The 21,939-nt window shown below is 53.1% G+C and overlaps 1 protein-coding gene across 1 annotated transcript in view; it reads right to left on the minus strand.

The window, feature by feature from the left end:
* nsl1 (non-specific lethal 1) overlaps positions 1-21,939 on the minus strand; it is a 97,297-nt gene that overhangs the window by 36,193 nt on the left and 39,165 nt on the right. The window contains exon 2 of the mRNA XM_089548950.1: positions 11,856-12,751. Coding sequence (XP_089405076.1) covers positions 11,856-12,751 — 896 coding nt within the window. The remainder of the gene's footprint in view (positions 1-11,855; positions 12,752-21,939) is intronic.

Here is a 21,939-nt window from a genome sequence, read left to right on the forward strand (position 1 = left end):
TAGTGAAAAACTGAAAATGAAAGTACATAAAAGCACTTCCGTCAAAACGCAGCCGAGTCCTCCAGCACCGTGAGGGAAGGGACGAAGGAAAAACTGAAAGAAGGCAGAGAGAAAGAAGCGCCGTAGCGGAGAAGTGAGGAATAATTTCCGGCCACTTGGGGATCTTTCAAGGGGCTTGCGGGGAAGAGCTTGCGCAGAACGCTGACGCGAGCCCTGCGTCTTACGTACACACACGCGAGCCCGCGGAGTTTGCGGTGCGGCCCTTGCGGCGGTAACGGGGATAACGCTGGCAACTTGGCGGCGCGCGTTACTTGACGCAATACTTCGCTATAAATGATTGCACACGCTTTCAATTCATGCACTCTGATACACACGTGAAGTTACAGAGGATAACTAGTAGATTTTTCAGATAAATAAGCGTACCAGAGTTTGCGCTCGACCTCTTTCCTTCTCGATAAAAGTTTCGGCTAATATATTGAACCGGCTAAAGTAATGCCTCTCAATAACTTTGGCGAAAAAAATTTTCTCGCCCTTTCGAATTTCTCAAAGGAGTAAAAAAGTTGGTCTCACTAAAAAATTCACAAAAAAATCAAATATTTTACTTTTGTGCATGCAAAGTATGAATCAGAGAAAAGGATGACGATTAATTAAATACCTGTCTCGCTTTTCTTACCCTCGGTGCGGTGGCTCAGTGGTTATGGTGCTCGGCTGCTGACCCGAAAGACGCGGGTTCGATCCCGGCCGCGGCGGTTGAATGTCTTTGGAGGAGAAATTCTAGAGGCCCGTGTACTGTGCGATGTGAGTGCACGTTAAAGAACCCCAGGTGGTCGAAATGTCCGCAGCCCTTCACTACGGCGTCTCTCATAGCCTGAGTCGCTTTGGGACGTTAAACCCCATAAACCGACCAACCTACCCTCGGTGCACGTCGCTGCAAGGAAATAGTTAACTCAGCCCAAAGCTGAAGCGCTTTGACTTACTGCCACTAGATGGCGCCACAGTATGTTGCGCTTCTCGGGCGATGCGTTCGCGGCGCTCAAATAAAACTGCAGTTGACAAAACGCGCCGCAGTACACCGTAACGTGCGCCCGTTGAGCCGCAAAGCTTTTGCGGATGCACAACTAATACTGTCGCTCTCTCGCTTGGCCTACTCAAAAGCCACGCATGCTAAACCCGGAAAATAAAGCGCACATGACACGAGCGTATGTTAAGGTTTGATTTGAAACAACGTTTGGTACATGCGCGCCATGAAATAGCCATTTGTAGCTTATGCTATCCCTCCGCTTATGGTATTAAAAAAAAAATGTAGAGGACATCTAAGCTCCGGTTTAAGGGTATGACGCCATAGCGTTATGGGTGAAGGGGTCGTTCTCTACATTCACAGATACTGGGAGTCTTCACACCACTCCTGAGGCAGGTGTTGCCATCGATGGGGCTTGGGCGACCCACGTTGCTAACCTCTCGTGACCAATCAGTAATTTGTCACCTGCCAAAGCGGGCACTTTGCTCACAATTTGGCGGGCAAGTTGTGACGGAGCGCGAAGAGTAGCGCGTAGAGCAGTTCTACCAATCCAGCATGACGTACAGTCTTTGTCAAAAGTTTAGAGCCCAGGGGGTTTGATTCTAAGCCTCGCAGTGGGACTCCTGTATCATTCGTAGAAGTCCTACCCATTGGAGGAGGAAGGACCAGAAATCTTCTTACCTTCAGAAAATTTGGAGCGCTGGAGATGCAATACGAACCAGACAACGCGCTTCAGAAGCAAACCACCTGGGCTCCAAACTTTTGACAAAGGCTGTACTTCCGGCCAGCCACCGTAGCTCTGATATATCTTGTCGCTACAGCACTGCTGCCGACCCGGCTGCACGCGCGAAAGATTGCCGCGTCACGTCGGTGTGTGTACGTTTCACGAATCCGGAACAGAAAAACAGCGGCTGCAAGCACGAAGAAAATAATGACCAGCCAATTTTTGCCATGCTTCCCAGCCCACACTGAAAAAAAGATACAAAGCAAAACAGTACTAAAAATGTGCCAACCACCAACAGCACTGCCGCTGAAGCGTGAGCCCCACTAGGAACTCAAAGCCTGCACACAGCCCACTCCTGGCTGACCTCCAGGAACCCAACAGCTGGCCCGCATTCGCCTTTCGCATGCGATATGCTGCAGGGCACGCTTTCGCAATTCAGAAAGCAAAGGCTGGGGTGACCAGGCAATTCCGTAGCAATGCATTGCAGAAGCAGGCACCGAAACGGCATTAAAGGGGACAGGGGCCGTATCTCGAGTGCAGCCGGCGCAAATGGCCAAGCTGTACTACCTCTCCCAAGTACCATAGAGATGCGTAACGCTCACAAACGAAACACGAAGGTTTGTGTCATTTCTCACAACAGCTTTTCCGTGCCATTTCAGTCGTCACAGAGCAAGGGACGGCGAACAGCCGCGGTGGTCCGAGTAGGCGGGGCTTCGCTCCCGGCGTCGAAACGCGGCAGAAAATTCCGGTGTTCAGTGAATCCGCCATAGCTAAATAACGCTCAGTTAATTTCTTCGTTCCCGTCACGCGTTTAAAAAAAGATTCCTCGGAACGGCATTGCGCGTACGGCGTCCTACCGATCCCGAGGCCTGTCTCGCGATCAAGAGAGTCCGTTGGAATACACCAAGACGCTAAAGTAAAAATCGTTGGACAAGGCCCAAGGAAGCTACGATGTCTCAGCACAGACCCTTTATCAAACCAGATATAAAACCAGACATTTCCGGCCTGCTGCAACCGGGCTCGATGACCTCCTCCTCCTCGTGTGTGCGCGTGTGGGGGGGGGGGGGGGAGGGGGGGGGGGGGAACTGCCACACTGAGACACCTGGGGTTTGCACACAGGACACTGCCCAGACACGTTAGGAGTGGACTATCTGCATTCTCTGAGAGAGCGTAAGATCTAACAGAAGCTTGCCTCTAATGGTGGCACGAAGAGCTAGAAGGCAGAGCAAGGTTTAGCGCTAGCTGAAATCCACAAGGCTGACAGAGCGTGTAGACTGGTCAGTTTGCGGATTCCCATGTTGACAAAGTGTACACGGTTGAGTAGGAAAGATGCCACACCTATTCATGAAATACGCCGCTGGGCAACATCAAACCATCCACCAGAACGGCATCAGTTCTCACCATCAAGGACGACCGACCAAACCCCATGCACATACAATTAACTTGGCTCTTAAAGCCCTAATATGTAGGCCCTCTACTGAGTTTCCACTAATCCTTGTGGCTCCTCTTGCAATTTAATGGGTCTTGATCACCCATCATCATCATTAGCACAACTACATCAAGTGCAGGAGAGGGGCGTCTCCCATTCATCACCAATTAAACGTACCTTGCCCCAGCTGGAGCTGGTCCTGTACAACTCGAAGAACACGGTGGTAAGTACTTATCAAAGGACGCCCTCCAACCAATGGCTTCGACTGACTCTCATGACATCGTGGTTAATCCCATTGACGCGCTCTGGTCAAGTCTATTTCCTACTTTTGATTTCAGTGAGCTCGCGTTTGTTACCTGCCCTAAAATGAACTTCTATTAAAATACAAATAACCAAAAAACAGCCGGAGCATCAGGGAAGGAGAGTCATGTCAACACAGAGCAATGGAAATGACAGCATCCACCAGAGGTGTCTTTTTCCTTTTGTCTATTCATGGTCTATAGGCTGTCTATAGACAAGTCTACCAAAACTGTAGGGTCATAGATCTATGAATTCTATGAGAGTCTATAGACTAAAATATTTTTGTAAGGGCGCTAACCCACACACCAGGTGTATGGGCCTGCTGGAGCAAGGTGTACACATCGCGAGCGAAAAACGGGAGGACGCGCAAACACCTGTTGCATCGCTGAGTGTTAGGTAAGAGGCGGAGAAAAATCCGGGGCCCACACAATGCTAACAACGCGCGCTGAGCTGATATCGGCATGACGAGGGGACAAAAGGGCAGGTGGGGTGGCAAGTCTGAGGAGGAGGGGCAGGTAGGGGGCGCTTTCACTCGCGACGAAAGCAGAACGAACCCACGGTGGCGCAGCAACAATCACTCGGGTAGAGCATCCCGAATAAAGAAAAAAGGAAAACGCGCGACACACTGGGCCGCACACACCAGAGTACGAACCCACGGCAGAGCGTAACCATAACACACCTGCTACGTAAAAAACGACGCCCCATTCACCTGGTAAAAGGTGGCCCGCGGTGCAGTAAAAAAAAAAAGGAAAAAGAAACGAAAAGCGGGGAGCACGGTGCGTGGATAAAGGCGGATGCGACCACGTATCACGGAACAGCCTCCTCCTCACCCTGCCCAACTCAGACCCACTCTCTCAACACAATCAGGGAGATGGGAGAGAAGCCCCCGCAAGGTCGCCCCCGTCGACGGCGATTCGAAGCCGTTGGCAACGTCGCAGGAAGACACACACCCGACCGGCATTCACAACGAGGCGGCGTCCGTGGCGCAACCCCGGCGACGATTATGGGCCGACGGCGCGCAGCTGTTAATAGACGCGCGGCGACGACGAGTGCGCAACCGACAAACATTGCATCTCGCCCATAAAAGAGAGGAGGGGGGGTCCGTTTAGATTCGTCTCAATCGCGGAAGGGACGGCTCGGATACTTTGTTACCGCGCGCGACGGTGGAAGAAGCGCGACAGGGGAAATGGCACACAGACGCTGGGCGGCACAAAGCTTGCAACAACTGTACCCAGTCGGAACCAGCGCTGGGAGGAATGCTGTAGTTAACCCTGAACGACGTGGAAAAATAAAATGTCCGCAGCGCTTGTAAACTGGCTGTAAAAGAGAGGGGGAGGAGGAAGAACGACTTCGCGTTTGTCTCATTCTGATGAAACAGCCGCGGTGGCTCAATGGTTATGGCGCTCGGCTCGTGACCCGACAGACGCAAGTTCGATCCCGGCTGCGGCGGTCGAAATTCGGCGGAGGCGAAATTCTAGAGACCCGCCGCGGTGGCTCAGTGGTAAGGCGCCCGTCTACCGAGCCGGAGTACCCGTGTTCGAACCCGACCGCGGCGGCCGCGTTTGGATGGAGGCGAAACGCAAGAGGCGCCCGTGTGCTGTGCAATGTCAGTGCACGTTAAAGATCCCCAGGTGGTCGAAATTATTCCGGAGACCTCCACTACGGCACCTCTTTCTCTCTTCTTTCAGTCCTACCTTCCTCCGTTCTCTTACGGCGCGGTTCAGGTGTCCGCCGAGATATGCGAGACAGATACTGCGCCATTTCCTTTCCTCAAAAACCAATTTACCAAATTCTAGAGGCTCGTGTACTGTGCGATGTCAGTGCACGTTAAAGAACCCCAGGTGGTCGAAATTTCCGGAGCGCTTCATTCACTACGGCGTCCCTCATAGCCTGAGTCCCTTTGGGGCGTTAAACAACCATTAAACATAATTCGGATGGAATGCTGCCGCAGTAAAATCAAAACTATGCTGCATAGCTCGCGACCGATGCCTAATGTAACAGCGAAGGTGTGAGTTGTCTCAAAGCCATCATTATTACCTCGAAATGAACAGCATTAGAAATTGCTAGCGGGCTTCGCTGAAACACCCTGGCTTTTCTACACAGCGATAGTGGGGCCGATGCGCTTCGAAAGATGTCTGCGCACGCGCAGCCCAGTAAGTCACGTGGTCAGTGGAAGAGCGAGACAGCCAGCCAAATGCCGTTGTGGCCGATGAGGCACGCCGAAGCGGAGGAGATTAATTTCCTCCATTTGGGATTCTTCAGTGCCGTCACTGTAGCGCCTTACCGAAATGACATTACGAGAAAGGCGGCCGGTAAATGTGACTTGTGGGCGATGATGCGTCGCGCCTAACAATTCGTAGCACAAACTCCCCGAGAGAGTGGCGAGCTTACGTCTCCTTGAAACCGCATAAGGATCCATTTGTCCGTTCCATTAGGCGTGACGTCCGTGCGGCGGTAGCATCAGACGAAAACGACACACGGCCAACCAGAGAAGTCAAAACGTAACGGGTCTACGTCGACGGTGGCGAGTGCGTCATCCCCTCCCCCCCCCCCCCCCCCCGCGCCCCAAAAAGTAAAATGAAATATGAAATAAAGATAAAGTACATTAAAAAGCACGAAATAAAAATAAAGAAAAATTCACCACCACTGGATGCGATTTCAGCCTGTTACGAGTTCCTGCTGCCAACCGGCCACTACTGCGGTCGCTTCCCACAGACGATTGAAAGCTGCGGCTATGTCACCAAACAATGCCACAGGACTAAACGGACAGCGTGGACAAATTCACTCTTGTAGAATACGAGCCCTCGTTTGCAACCTTACTACCTCTCCGAAGGCGAGGGCATTACACCCTGCCCAGCGTGCCGTGCCCTCGCCTACGCGTGACCCGGAATGATACGAAAAGAAAAAAAAAAAGCCTACTTTATTCGCAGCCAAGATGCGACAAATCTCCAGAACAGAAAGGTCGTTTGTTGCAAAATGACGCACATCACATAGGTTCGCTCGCTTTGAGCGGTGAGGCATATTCTAAACGTCAGCACCGGTGAGATAAAACTGCGCACAATCCACGAGATTCGAGGCAGGCAGCAGCCCTGGTCCGCTTTTCCAGAGTACACGCCTCACGAGTGAAGGCAGGGAGGAATGGAGAGCGGCTGTCAGCGACGGACGCCGCCGTCGGGCACAGAGAGACGGGGGCGAAACGATACAAGTGCGCCAGCCTTGGCACCACGCAGCCGCCTGGTGTGAAAAGCGCAAACGCTGCCCGCAGCCTCACCGCGATTCGATGGAGGCGATATGCTAGAGGCCCGTGTACTGTGGTACGTTTAGTCTAAATTTCCCGGAGCCCTTCATCACGGCGTCCCTCATGGCCCGAATGCCAACGTATGCGTGCGTTTCACTGGAAAGCTACCGCTCGCTTACCCCCGTATTCGCAAACCAGCCTTACACTTATGGCAAAAGCGCAACTTTCATAAGGACACAGAAAGTACAAGATTGAGGGAAAGCTTAAGTTCGACTCCAAAACCCGCCTTAACGCACCAAAAGGACGCCTTATGAAAGGGCCACTTATCGTTCAGAAAAGTATGCCTGAGAACGAGGCTACCAACTATTTTAGCGCTTAATTGCACGTTTTTTTAAAAAATAACATGCTGCTAGTGACTATAAACGAAAATTAAGTTCTGATTCTTGTGTTCGCGAAGCTTAATGCAAACGTAAGAGCGGAAATGCTCTTTTCAGCCGATCGTCGTTTTCAGTCTGGCCACAGATGCGGTCGTTCAGATCCAATCCAGTCCTAACTGTTGTGTATATGTGTGCGTGCGTTCGCAGCTTTTGCTCGTGCGTTATTCGGAGCTGCTTTTTTCTTTTTCTCTCCCTGAAAACAGTTGCTTCGGTTTTGTTTTTTGTATATATTTTCTGTTTAACGCCGGCGCGCGTCTCACTCGGCTGGCCCAGAACGCCGGCGCGCGTCTCACTCCGCTGGCCCAGAACGCCGGCGCGCGTCTCACTCGGCTCGCACAGAACGTAACACAGCCGCGTCATCCGAACCGGGCCGCTGATCCCATAGTAAAGAATTGCCTCCCACAACGGACCGGGAGAGAAATTCCCTGTCTTCGTAATGTTCCATTGGGTTGATGCGGTCCCGAAGTATGCGCCGTAATGTATTCCCATATGGTCGACCTTCCCGGCTTTCCATTTCTCTTCTCAAGGCGACGAAGTCGACTTGCGCAGAGAAGCTTTCATAGTGGGTAGCCATCTTGGATGTGATAAGAAGCGCGTTAAGGTAGCTCCCAGCCTACCTTGAAAAATGCCCACTTACCCATAAGTTAAGGCCGCAAAACTGCTCAGTTTAAGTATAAGTTTTGATTGTGAAACACGATAGGGCCCTCTTAAGTGAATGAAGAGAAAAGATAAGTGTAAGGTGCGTTTGTGAATACGGGGGTCAGTCTTCAGTAGAGTCACTGCAGCAAGACTTGAGGATACGCAGCACGTAGTGCAGGCAACATTGAACGACGACTACCATGAAGCTTTCTGTAGTGTCAGTGGCGCCGCTTGCGGCTTAAAGGTGCACTGAAGAGGAATCTGAACTTGTCTTTTTGCCGCGGGAACTCGATCTACACGTTCCCAGCATTCTTAGAAACTGCGACTTACTGCCCTGTGTGGCCGATTTCCCTAATTAAATCGAATTAACGTCCGGCTCCTGCCTTTTTTCTTTAATTCTCCCTCGCACGATGGGCGGAGTCGACCAACGCGTGGAGCGCCTTTCACCCAGTCCCGTGGCGGCTTGCCGCCCTGCCATCGGCGGAGTAGTACGTAGTAGTCCGTAGTAGCAAATAGTCCGCGCGTATTTTTATTTCTGCGGGCTTATTTTGCGGGCATATTATCTGCGAATGAAACTATTTATTCATGGAAACCTAAAAAACAAAATAAAGCGAAAGCAAAGCCTCCACGGGACTGGGTGAAAGGCGCTCCACGCGTTGGTCGACTCCGCCAACCGTACGAGGGAGAATTAAAAAAAAAAAAAAAAGGCGGGAGCCGGACGTTAATTCGATTTAATCGGGGAAATCGGCCACACAGGGCAATAAGTCACTCTTTCTAAGAATGCTAGGAACGTGTAGATCTAGTTCCCGGGGCAAAAAGACAAGTTCAGAATTCTCTTCAGTGCACCTATAACTCAATCTTCGTACGAGGCGTGGTGTACGCGACGAGGGACTTCGAAAGGGGACCAACGCCGATCTCTCTCCTCTGGACACCAGGCGTTCGCCTCGTCATTCGACACCTTCACCACATCCCACACTTCCAAGGCCAGTGGAGGCGGAAAAGGATCGCGGTGCTGTGAAAACTGCTCCAGTGACTCTAGCGAGCGCTAAGCCTGGCGGCGTCAACAGAGCCGACAGCGCGCCACGCGTCCAGCTATGCGCGTCCTCGCGTACGTTTCTCTCCATCTCGTTGCTGCTTTTGTGCGATCAAGGTCACACCACCGTTATGCGCACTAGAGAGTAATTACTACGCCGCGGGAGAGTACGCGAAAGATGCACGAGAACAGAGGCGGCGCATGCGACGACAGTCGGCGCCATTCCAAGGGAAGACAGTTCGATCGACTAGGGTCGCGCAGAGTTCGACACGGAGGTCGTCCGAGGCACGCGTACCCGCGCCTCGCTATGACCCTCCGCTCCGCCCTTCTCGCAGCGCAGCAAGACCACGGCCGACGCGGACAAGCGGGGTTCCCATTCCCAACCACAAACCACGAAACAAACCCGCTACTGCGTGCTGTCTTCTAAACACATTTCACATCGAGCGATCACTACTGCGCACTAGAACTCTTAGGGAGCACGTTGTCAGCAAATGCATGGACATCTCGGCTACAACGCGCCTTTAAGGCCGGTCCTTATCACGGCGGTGGCCTCTATTCAGCAACTCCACTAGCACTAGTCTCAGCAGGAAAGCCTGCCACCAGCTCGCCCAAGCTTATCAAGAAGGCCCCACGTCATGCTCCTCCATCAACATCTGCTGCGAATCTCACATCCACGCAAGCAGCGCTCGACGCATTTGCACCAAAGGGAGCTGGAGTACACTCCATGGACAGCGAGTGACCCCGGAAGAAAACCACCATTAAACTATGCAAAGAAGCGGCAGCACTGGTGAGCACGATGTGCGCATGCTGCTCTGCTGTTCCATCATGACAGTCCTACAGCCGATCACTGAGGTCTTCAGAGACAGTATGCATTGAACTCAGTAATCGGCCACATAAACACATGATAGCACCTCAGATGAAATGGCTGCACACGACATGAGTGGAAGAACCTGTGCTGTAGCAGCTGCCACCAATCAAACCACTCAATACAGATAAGAGGCCAACAGCAGTTACAAATGGAGCTCAAGAGACCCAGTGTGGGCATAAATCATCGATCCTTTGTCTGCTGAGCCATCTTTTCCAGATTTTTCTGCCACCAGATGAAAGGTAGTATACCTCTGAACGACAGAACGCCTTGCGGTCTGTGCTAAGATATGGCAATTTCATATCTCGCATGCGCCGGAAATGCATCGCAGGTGGGGGGCAACGGCCGCCAATGAAAAGCTATGTATGGGCATCAACTTCAGGATTAACTGTTCCCTTACCGTGCCATAGGCCACGAGTCATATATGACCCACGTTTTCGACCTGCCACCAAAAATTCAAGGTGAAGCTCCTGTACAAGTTGTGCCATCTAGTTTGCTTCTATACCACCATTTCTTTGATTTCAGTTCTGTTTTTCCATTGCCTAACGCGAGGAGCCGACGTGAAAAATGAAACATTGACCAGACATAGCCTACTGGTTGCCAATCATGGTGTCCGTTACGCTGCGCGCTACTCACAGGCAAAAGACTCTCCACTGAGCACTTTGGTATGTCCTTATGCAGTCTTTTTTTTTCTTCTTTAGAGCAGTAGTGGCGAGTTGGGCAACCACATGGAATGGTCGGACTTCATCTCAGAGGTTCGTGACAGCAAGCACCTGCTTGTGTTCCGTTTTGACGCTCACGTATTTTATGTAGTGTGCCTGATTTGCAAATGATGAGGGTGATTTTGTTTGGTGCTTTAGGGTCTTTGCAACACACTGCCAAGACATTTTATCAAATGTGCCCGCATGTTTTTAATTATGACGATGTCAAGGAAGGCCACGAGCTTTTAGGAATTTCTCACTCTTCTTATTGCTTTTTGTTCCTACCAAGCAAAAAAAGAATGGAAAAAAATAGGAACTGCAAGCACTGCTATAAAAAAAAATACAACAGAACTCTGAACAAGCGAAATGTGCAGCACATCCCACATCTACCTCTGTTTCGTGTCCTTATGCTACTGCTTCCTTTAGTGGCATAGCAGTCATACTGCCTAACTTGAAAGGCCACGGTAAGTGCACTGTATTATGTACGCAGCTGAAAATCGCAAGATTATTATGTACACAGCTGAAAATCAAAAGAATAGTAGCTAAGAGCATGTACAACGTTTTGCATATTTTAATTTCTTTTTAATAAAGTTCTGGCTCATTGCAGTTACTTATTTTTGTTTAGCTAGTATTTTTTTATGTGTGTTACCGGCATGTTTAACCAATAAATGTCTGAAAAGTTTTGCACGTACAACTCTAGCAATTTTTGCATTCGAAAGTGCAACTAATAAGCCACACTATCATGTATTCCAATGTGCGATGTGTTTGGAGGTTCTAATAAAACAAATTTCTTTCAATACACCCAAATTTTTGCGCGGTAAGCAAAAAAGTTAATCAGCGCTACTGTGCCACCGCCACACGCATGGTCCACTACTGCAAGGCAAAATCGCCCTGAGGAGGCTCTTCACTTTGCTCCTGTAGTAGGCTGAATAGGGCTATTAGCTACATGCTGGAGATCCCGAACATTCACAATCTCATCATGCCTGCATTTGGAGACGTCAGCTCATAAGCACCCAAGTGTTTGGCCACCCTCTACTGCTGGCAGCGGTAGACACTTTGAGCAAGTGCTGCTTCGTGGTTTGGGCTTTTAACAGTATGGTAAAATGCTTTACTCGCTGATATATACAAGCTGCAGCACCACACAAATGTCTCGCTATCCCTGCACAAAGCATTCAGTTTGGCACAAAGAACACCGTGAAAGAAAGGGGCAAAGAAAAAAACAAGCGTTCTTCATGGCAGCGTCACATAAGAGCACCAAAGTAAGAGCCGTTAGGGCAAGCACACTTGGCTACAGTCTGGGGCTGGTCAGAGGGGGTAGTATGTTGAGACGCTGGGGTGTGCCACAAGCGGCGCACGAATCACAGTACTGATCATGTCTTGCACCATGACTTGGCACCAGCTGGTGCACGCGCACCACCAGCACAGCGCCTCGACGCGTCTGCGGCAAAGCGGCGATAGGCCTCGTACTCACCGGAGGGGAACGAGAGCACCGCGTGGAAGCCCGGGTCGAGCAGCGCCGCCTTCTCCTGGCGCGTCATGAGCTCGGCGTCCAGCGGCCGCACACTGTTGTAGCGGCCGCCGCACACCAGGCACGGCGACAGGGGCGGAAGGCTCACACCCGGGGCCTCCACGCCCGACCCACCGACGGCGGCCGGGGAGGGCGACGGGGCCGGGCACGGCGGCACCGCGGGGGGAGGAGCTGGCAGCGTCGTCACGGCGGCAGACGGCGAGCCGACGGGCGCCGCAGCCAGCAGCGGAGGCGCGGGGGCCGGCGTCGGCGCCGTGGCGGCCAAGTCCGAGCCCCAGCCGGCGGCCGCGGCGCCGGGCGACGTGGGGCCGCACACGGAACGACACGGACACTGCACGGTGGCCGACAGGCGGGCCGACTTGCGCGCGGAGGCGAGCGCCGACGCGGCAACCACCACTTTGCGCTTGCGGAAGCCAGCCGCCAGCGCCCGAGTCCGTGCGCAGCCGCCGCCTGGCACCAGGTCGGGCGTGGACAGCACCAGGCCGTTGGGCTTGGCCGTCGGCGGCGGCGCGGCGGGGAGCGCCCCGGCGGAGCAGCCCTCGTGGACTGCCGCGTCGAGGGAGGAGTCGGCCAGGGCCTTGTCGCGCTCATGGTCCGCGTCCCCGTTGAGGACGACCGTGCCATTGAGCGCGGGTGGCGAAGGTGTGTCGGGCTGCAGGGCGGCGGACGGGTCGTCCCCTTCCACGCGCACGGCTCCCTTGGCCCTCCGCAGCTGGCGGCACAGGTCCGTCTGCTGGCGGATGCGGAACTCGAGGTCGGCGACCTGCGCCTGCAGCCAGGTCCAGCGGGAAGCCACCGCGGCCCGGTCCAGGGACCACCGCCACGCTGCGCTCTGCCGGCTGTTGGCACGAAACAAACAAAAACAGAAACGGCTTATGGTTTATGGGGTTTTAACGTCGCAAAGCGACTCGGGCTATGAGGGTCGCCGTAGTGAAGGAACTTACGACCACCTGGAGTTCTTTAACGTGCACTGACATCGCACAGTACTCAAGTCTCCAGAATTTCGCCTCCATCGAAATGCGACCGCCGCTTCCGGGATCGAACCCGCGTCTTTCGGATCAGCAGCCAAGCGCCATAACCAATGAGCCACCGCGGCGGCGTGGTATGAGCTTGCAGGAATGCCCGAAGATTAACACGGCACACGCTTCCAGCAGAAAGACCCATGGCAAAAGATGCTCAGGCAAAGGCGGAAGGCAACGGTTTTCTGCCTAGCTGAGTTACCCGTTCCGTATTATCGTAACGTTCCGCACTCAAGAAGGCTGGACGAGCTTTCTACATCAAAGCATCTTCACATTCGTGAGCAGATGTAAGCATGAATGGTTACGGGCATAGCACTCGACCGCCGGCGCCGGGCGGTCTTCTACGTGCGTGAGTTTGTGGGACCGTGGCGCAGTCCTTGAAGGTGGCGCGGAAGGCGTTCGTTGTTCCGAGCTGCGCACCTCTCATCGGCAGCACCTAGCGTTTGCATATGAGCGGTTGTAAGCCGGTCCTGTACGACGGCTTAGAGAGCGCAGAACTCGTCTCGTTAAATCTCGTTCCCGAATCTCGTGACCAGATGATACCGTTTCGGCTCCCGGATTGCGGGAAACCGGTGCCCGGATTGCGGGAAACCGGTGCCCGGATGACGGGAAACCGGTACCCGTATGTTGGCTCTCGCTTTTGGCTTGACGCCCCTTCAAGGTCGACGACAACGGGAGATAAAAAAAAAGCGTTTCATGTTTGGAACACATTCTGGCGCTGCGAACGGCAGAGAATGGTCAAAACTGCGCTGACGGCGCAGTTGTGTCCATTCTCGCTCTACTTTACAGTGGAAATAACAGCGCCTGTCTTTGCAATAAAACACGGCACGAAATATCACCCGATGTTCTGGTCGAGTGGTCGAGCAATGTCCCAGTGATTGCAGGCATTCAATCCAACTGAACAAGCAGCAAAGCTCACGCAGGACCAGCGAAACCAAGGCGGCAGGCACTGTTTGACATGCTTGGGAGCCTTATACACGTGAAGGAGCTTAGGTTTGGTTTGGTTTATTGGGGTTTAACGTCCCAAAGCGACTCAGGCTATGGGGACACCGTAATGAAGGGCTCCGGAAATTTCGATCATCTGGGATTCTTTAACGTGCACTGACATCGCACAGTACACGGGCCTCTAGAACAGAACGAACTGCAAGATTAGGCGAGACACGTGTTGGGACAACCTCTCTTTATATATATCATGCCTTCATACCTCGCCCTTTGGTAACCGGGTACTGCCGTGCACACAGTTTTTAAAAAAGGTATATATTTACAGTTTTGTCCTACGCCCGAGCATTCAACTTCTGCAATGTTGCATTTCTTTACGGCAACAGTGTTCCAAATTACATTGTTCTATTCACGACAGCTTATTTATGCGTTGATTACTGGTGTGTCAACTGCTCTCGCAAGCAAACAAGCAAAATTAAACCACACGTGACTTTTGACCGGGGGGAGAGGGGGGGACATATATATCACTCAAAAAAAAAATAAAACCGATACCAGCCAATAACAATCCGCCGAAATAAGTAAATATAAACATCGTAAAGTGTAACCCCTGCTTTTATACGCCCCGGACACACGGTACTTGTTTGTTTATTGGTTTCTTTCCAATACAAGGAAAAAGCGAAGGGAGAGCTAAAGGCTACTAGCCTGACGAGGCCCTCCCTCCGCATACAGTTTCGAAAACATTACAGGAAAAATTTAAGAAAACAGCACACACAGCCACAAGTCTTTCCGGCGAAGACGTGTAGTTCCACTGAAACCGGACCGTGCCGCCCAAAGGTCGAACAAATGAATGCTCACTGCCACTCTCTGTCCGAAGGTGTCGACTGCAAGAGCTTCAGAAATACAGCTACCTGATTCAACCACTGTTACTGACGAACTAGATCGAAAAATAAAATGCCGGCTTACACAACCGGAAATGCGGTACGCGGCCGTCATAGAGCTTGGCGATGACATCGCTGGTGGAAAAGAACACCGCTTTCTGTTTTGTTTATAAAACGCTCTCAAGTTACCTGACGCAAACCCTTCGGGATCCTAAGAATACATTCATTTCCGAGGCCCTTTGGCCGTATATACGACAGCGCATCGTGCGCCTTTGATGAAACAAAATGAGCCTAATCCCAAAATTCTTCCGGGCTCACGTTTGGCAGGGCTATTTAATGGTAAGATATATGAGGTTGAATGCCCCATTGACACATCAGCTGCAAGGAGAACAGTAGTGATGGGCTCCGGATTAATTTAGACGACTTGGGGTTCTTTAGCGAGCGCAGCACACAGCGATTAGCATCGAAACGCGGCCACCGCGGCCGGAAACAACCCGCGTCCTCGGACTCAACAAGTGGAATGCCCAAACCACTTAAACCACCGCGTGGGAGACAGCTGAACTGCTATTATTACACTAACATCGTGGGCGACAGCTCCGTTTCACTTCGCTGCAGATGCTACGAAGCCCCTGCTCGCAAAACAGTTTCACGAAGAATGACCGAACACGTCACATCATGTTGACAAAAGGCAGGCGCATATTTTTTGCGATTACGCCTCAATACCGGTCGAAGAGATGTTTTACACGGCATTCGAACTTCGCACGCCTCCATCTTTCCGCCTCACCAAGAACCGGAGCAGTAAAAGCAATACCGGTGCAGAGATACGTACTTACGAGCGCGTCACTCGCGCAGCTAACGCAGGGCAGAGCTCAAGGCGTGACGCGGGCTGCAGCCGCTGACGCGCTCAAGAAACGCTAAAGGTTTGGTTTGGTTTATGGGGTTTAACGTCCCAAAGCGACTAAGGCTATGAGAGACGCCGTAGTGGAGGGCTCCGGAAATTTCGACCACCTGGGGTTCTTTAACGTGCACTGACATCGCACAGTACACGGGCCTCTAGAATTTCTCCTCCAAAGAAATTCCAGCCGCCGCGGCCGGAATTTCTTTGGAGGAGAAATTCTACAGGCCCGTGTACTGTGCGATGTCAGTGCACGTTAAAGAACCCCAGGTGGTCGAAATTTCCGGAGCCCTCCACTACGGCGTCTCTCATAGCCTTAGTCGCTTTGGGACGTTAAACCCCATAAACCAAACCAAACCTTTAGCGTTTCTTGAGCGCGTCAGCGGCTGCAGCCCGCGTCACGCCTTGAGCTCTGCCCTGCGTTAGCTGCGCGAGTGACGCGCTCGTAAGCATGACGCCAACTTAACGTTGCGAACATCCAGTAAAGGCCTGCTGCGGGTACTACTAACACGGAACGAGTTCTGTTAATCTTGCTGCTAATGAAATTTTCACGGCGGTCGGGTTACGGCAGCACGAGAGTGCCGTCGACCTGCGGCGCGAAGGCGGTCAAAGGACGACTTCCAGCCGACCTCGACTTCGCGCCGACCTCTACAACAAATGCCGAGCCCTGTAGGACAAAGCTCGCGCTAAACACGCGTTCGGCGCAATAGGATCCGCCGCCGCCTTTGTTCTCGAACGAGGAGCCCCCTCCGCTAAGAGACCGGCTCCTCCTCCTCCTTCCTGCGCCTAAAACAAGCGGGAAACGCGCCCGGTGACCTTAATTTGCCTCCGCATCGCGTAGCGCGTGCGCAGCAGCGTGGCGAGGGTCGCCGCATCGCATTACGGGCGGAAAAGCGCGCGCGCAGAGTAAATGGTATACGTGCCGAACATCGGGCAGGCAGCACCGTTAGCCGCAGCGCCGACATCAGAGGAGCCGAGTGAGCAATTTCGAAATGCCACTAACGAGCGCGGACGCTTGCGCAGCATCTCTGCATGGGTCCGGGAAGGCGTACGCGTACACGCGTGCTGCTGCGATGCACTGTTGCGTATACACTGCAGGGCGACCGCGTTCCTTACACGCGATACTGTTTCTTGCACATCTCTTAAACCGTTCACACGCGCCGTCTTCCTGATCGCTTCGTGCGAACTTTCGGCAGCATTTTCCACCGCAGCATCCCGGGCACTGCGCACACCTTCCCGGCTCACGTGATGGAGATCTGCCGAAAGATCAACCGAACCGCACTCTCAAAACGCTGAGCGGTGGCCCATTCCCGCAAAATGGGAGAGAAATACGCCAGTGCAGCAGAGTCCCCGAGTTCACGGGAAAGCGTGCCACCGTCTACTGGCAAGGGAAGGCTGGCCCACTTGCCACGCAAACAGTAACCTTCGAATATGCAGAATCACTGCAATCATGGCCCGCTGGCAATCTCTGCAGGAGAAAAGCCTGGCGGCCAGACTGACTTCCGATAGCACGAAAAGTGCATCAACGACGCACACATCGGCCCTTATCCATCAGACGTGTCAGCTCGGTGCAACCGCGTATGCCGACGGAAATAAGCGCGCAAAGGGTAAGCTGCAGACACGCCAGATGTCAAGCGATCGGATAATCCACTCTCGATGCAGGGCTCTCGCGTGATATTTCGACGTAGTCGGAGCGGCCATCCTAACCGTAACCATCCTAAACCGACACGGATGGCTGCGACCGACGCCGAAGCGAAATGCTGCAAGCTTTCAGTTCGAAAAGCTCCGACGCTTGTGCACAGCAATCAAGAATGTTTAATCAACGGAATGTACAGCCGCTTTCCCATTCCGCCGCACTGTTCACGTTTTTCCCACCAGGTGACAGAAATGAAGTTGAGAAGCCAGCGCTCGGTGCACAGCTCGCGGAAACACGTCTGACGAGGCCACAGGTGTGTTATCAAACAACGTACCGCGCCACGGGTTGCGTCAGTGAAACCGCCCACAACACGCCATGAACGCAGCTGGCACAAGCTGCTCTAAGTAAAAAAAAAAAAAAGCAAAGGTTCCTTTTTCAATGTCCTCGACTCTCAGCCATAAACGCACATGCATTACGTAACTAAGCATTGATCGAGAGGATCTCGATCAATGCGGCATAATAAAGGCTCGGAATGTACGAGTGAATTTTCGGAGCGGCGGTAGTCTCTAAACCACGCCGCGACGTCAGCAAGGTTCCCCGACTGACCAGAAGGGGGGTGGTCAGCAGTTTAAAAAAATACGTACTTGCATATGTTCGCTCTCGTATTAATCGGTAACTAAGCTCAACTTATTCCGCCGCCCGAGATCAGTGAGAGTTCGCAGACGGGTTACAGCGCATTACTGACATTCCCGTAGCGTGGTAATGGGGCCAGACGAGATATCAACGAAAACAGGCCCGATCTGAAAATACAAACGGATGGCAGTGAGCGGACATAAGTAATGATGATTTCGGCATCTCCGCGTAGTCGCTGGGACCGTCTATTTTCTCGTTATCAGTGTGCTGAAGTACTGCAGAGGATAGGGAAAGAAAAAAAAAAAAACGCTGGACATTTCGTTCACTTGAGGCTCGAAAACAAGCTCCACTTCAGCGAAGTTTAACTCTCATCCAGTTGTTCTAATAGTTTCTTACAAATGCGCTCAGTTGTGCACCGCCAAATGAACCCGAGTGTAGGAAACAAACAAACAGAACAGAGAACAGAACAAACAAATAGAAACAAAAATTGCGGCTTAGAGCACCAAACAATGTTCAGTGCGCCCGTTGCAACCAGAAACTCGGATCGAACTAAAATCAAGCACGCGTTCGTCCCATTTCAAATTGGACCGCGTGCACTCGCCAAACCTAATGATATCTATCTGGGCTTTGCACCACTTCATGTGCATTACGTTTGAAGTTTCAGGGGTTGACGAAAAAGTTAGCATTACAAGCTGCTCTCCAGACAGGGCATGTCATCCTCTTTGAGCACCCTTGAATACAACCTCGATGACTCTAGCAAGGCCCCATTTTAGCCGCAGCTACGTCTAGAATGCCGTCTCAAAAAGACCTCGTTTCAAACATTCAACCGCCACGACATGTTCTCTCCTTGAGTAAAAATGGGCCAGAGTGCTACCTGTCGGAAGAAACGGGCAGAGCTAAAAGTAAGCCCCCATGGCCACGCAACTCTTGGGCCCTGCAGACGCCGCAGTAACGTACGCAGCGCCACCAAAGCGTGCAGCGGAAGAGACGCTAACCCTATTAGCATCGCTCGCCCGCCGAGACCCTCCTCTACACCCGCTCTCCTTCTCGCCACCTTCTGCGTCCCAAAAAACAAATCCAAGGTCGTCTCGCCGGCTCAGCACCGCGGCAAAAAACAGCAGAATGGCTCCAGCGCTCCCTCCCTCTCTCAATCTCCCGCACGCACAAAACAGCGGCACAAGCATCGCTCGGGAGTCAATCACCTCCGGCGCTCATCGTTCCGCCCAGAATGAGCTCCCCCTCTCCCAAGCACACAACGCAGACGCACACGGGCATGCCATTGTGCACGACGCCACACGCACGGACCTCAGCAGGCGCCCGAGGAAAACACCAAGCGCCGGTGGTGCTCAGCATTGCACAATGCCACGAAAAGCCTCGCCGCAGCGCCATCACATCGCAACAAGCGGGATAACACACAGCGCGATCGGCCCCCTTTGTTTTCCCGCGAACAGGGGCCTCTTAACAATGCACACACGCCGCAAACGGGCGCGTGCGATTGCAAAACACGACTCTCGTCCCGAGCTGCCCTTTACGTTTACGCTGGCGCCACGATGAAGAGCGAACTCTTCGAAGTAATGAAAAAAAAAAAAAATAAACTGCGCTCCACAAATGTCACCACATAGCACAGCGAAGTTATCGACTATAAAAAAAAGAAAGCAACTCTTCCGCAGAGGCTTCAATAACGATTACACTTCCGTCTAGACACCCGCAATGACGCACGCATTTTATCGTTGCATTCAGTTCCCGTATTGCCCTCACCCCCTCTCGTGGCCCTGGTCCGACAAGCCGTCGACCTCCTTGGCGCTTAACTTCGCAGCCAAATAATGAAGTTTATTACAACTACTGCTACCGCGAAAACGAGTGGAGGCAGTGCCAATGACAGACGTCGACATCAAAGGCCAGGCCGCGTCACCTACACAACAGTCCATAGCGGTGCGTAACAAGGAAGCGAGTAACGTTACTGCAAACCCGACACCAATGTCCCTAAATGCACAGCACCTCAAGCTCACATGCTTCGGGTTGTCGGCAAGGGCGAAACTATGCTTCGCCTCGGTGTCATCCGCTTCGCGCGTCTTGTAATAAGCTATGGGACAGCGCTACCAGATCACGAGTTGGAGTTCTGGTCCAGAAAAAAACACTTCGGTCACGGGGCGTGTATTAAACGACCAGCCTTGCATTCGCCGCGTCTGCGGTCACCGCCACAAAACAAAGCCAGCTCTCTCCCCCCCCCCTCTCTCACACACACACACACACGCACGCACACACACGCACACGCGCACGCACACCCACACGCACACCCACACACGAACAAACGAAAGAAACGAATGCAAAACGCGACGGGCGACCGGACAGCGACGAAAGGAAGGAAACGCCGCGGCGAGTCCGCGCGCGCCGCAGTGAAAGCGAGCCACGAACGACGCGGTTCCGCGCGCGCGGTACAACGCAAAAAAAAAAAAAAAACCGCGGACAACGAACGCCGGCGAGCCAGCCACCCGTGGACCGCCTCTCCCCTTCCACAGTCCCTTTTCTTTTTTTTTTTTCTTCATTCGCTTCAATCGGTCATTAGGACGCACGCTCCAGCGTCCTGCCGCAGCAACCGAGATCCGCGGCCTCCGCGGTATCAAGCGCGCCGCCGCTACGATCGCCTTCTCCAGTCGCCCTTCCCCTCAGACATCAGTTTTGTGGAGCGGTGTGTACAATGAATGATCTTCGTCTTTCGTCGTAGCAGACAGACTACGACACCCTCGGTACGTAGTAGAGCCGCTGGCTCGATCGAAGCCACTCAAATGCAAAGCGATGAAGCGGAACCAACGACCCTTCGTGGCGTATGCGTTGCGTGCCCGCCTGCCACGCACAGGGCCTGGGTTCGAACCACTTCTTGCATAGAGCTGCGACTAAATGCGGTCGCAAAACACAACTCGACGACGATCAAGTACTTTCTTTCAAGGGCACTGGGTATCGAAAGCTACAAGTGCAGCGATGCATTTCAGTCCAGCGCACGTCGAGTTTTCACACCTTCACACCAAACGCTCCCACCACACACCGGAGTACCAAAAGTTTGGCCCGCCAACTCTATGGCCTGCGCAGCGGGGATTAAAATGTTAAGCACAGCTGCCGTGTCGCCTTCGTGTCTGCACAGACTCTTCGCAGAAACGTTACGCATGCAGCATGCCTTTTACCACACCATGGCGCGGAGGCTGTTAACATTATATTCTACATGGCTACATTATACCCTATGCACCTCAAAACTTCGCGAAGCAATCTAAGATCCTCACTGGGATCCCGCCACACGTGGGTGCGAGCCCATTCCAGAGACGGCGGCGGAGAGGGAGGCTATTCCTGGACCAGCGTCGCGATGCAGCCGACCGGCCTGCGCGCACCCTATGCAAGAGGCAAACATGGGGGGCGCGCACGCGAAAACAGGAGGAGGCGTACGCGAACGGGGCGACCACGGGCCCCCCCGTAGAGAAGGGGGCATACGTCGATGACGCTGCCAGAATGATGCAGCGGCGGCGGCAGCTACCGCCCGATTCACGCTGGCCACGCTCCAGCGCGGACGCTGCCGTCGCTCTTCGCTATACGACGTCGAGACAAAGCACGAAGACGCTTCGCGTTCGTGTCTGCCCACGCCGACACCGCTTCAAGCCCCGTTCGCCCCTGCGGGACCAGGAACAATGCCCGCCGAGGCGCTTCCGGCGCTAGACTCACGGCTGTTCCGCGATCCTGCAGTGTACGGGCGATCCGCACAGCCGCGTTCTTTGCCGAGTTCCAAGAGGCCTGAGCGGAAACGGGAGATGGCAAGAGAACAATCTCTACGCGGCCAGATCTTCATCCGGGCACATGTGGCGTAGGCACGACGTAATGGAGGTCGGATTACTGCTGCGGATAAGCTTCGACCGCTTGGGGGGACCGGCCTTCAAGACAGCGCCGTTTTTCTTCCGTTCTGCTGTAGCGTCCTAAAGTTAGCATTAGCCGGAATAAACAACAAACAGCAAAGGAAAACTGCATGAACCTCCGCAGGTGTGGT

This window comes from Amblyomma mixtum, chromosome 6, assembly GCF_055824585.1.
Source record: "Amblyomma mixtum isolate Tamu chromosome 6, ASM5582458v1, whole genome shotgun sequence".
Lineage (NCBI taxonomy): Eukaryota > Metazoa > Arthropoda > Arachnida > Ixodida > Ixodidae > Amblyomma > Amblyomma mixtum.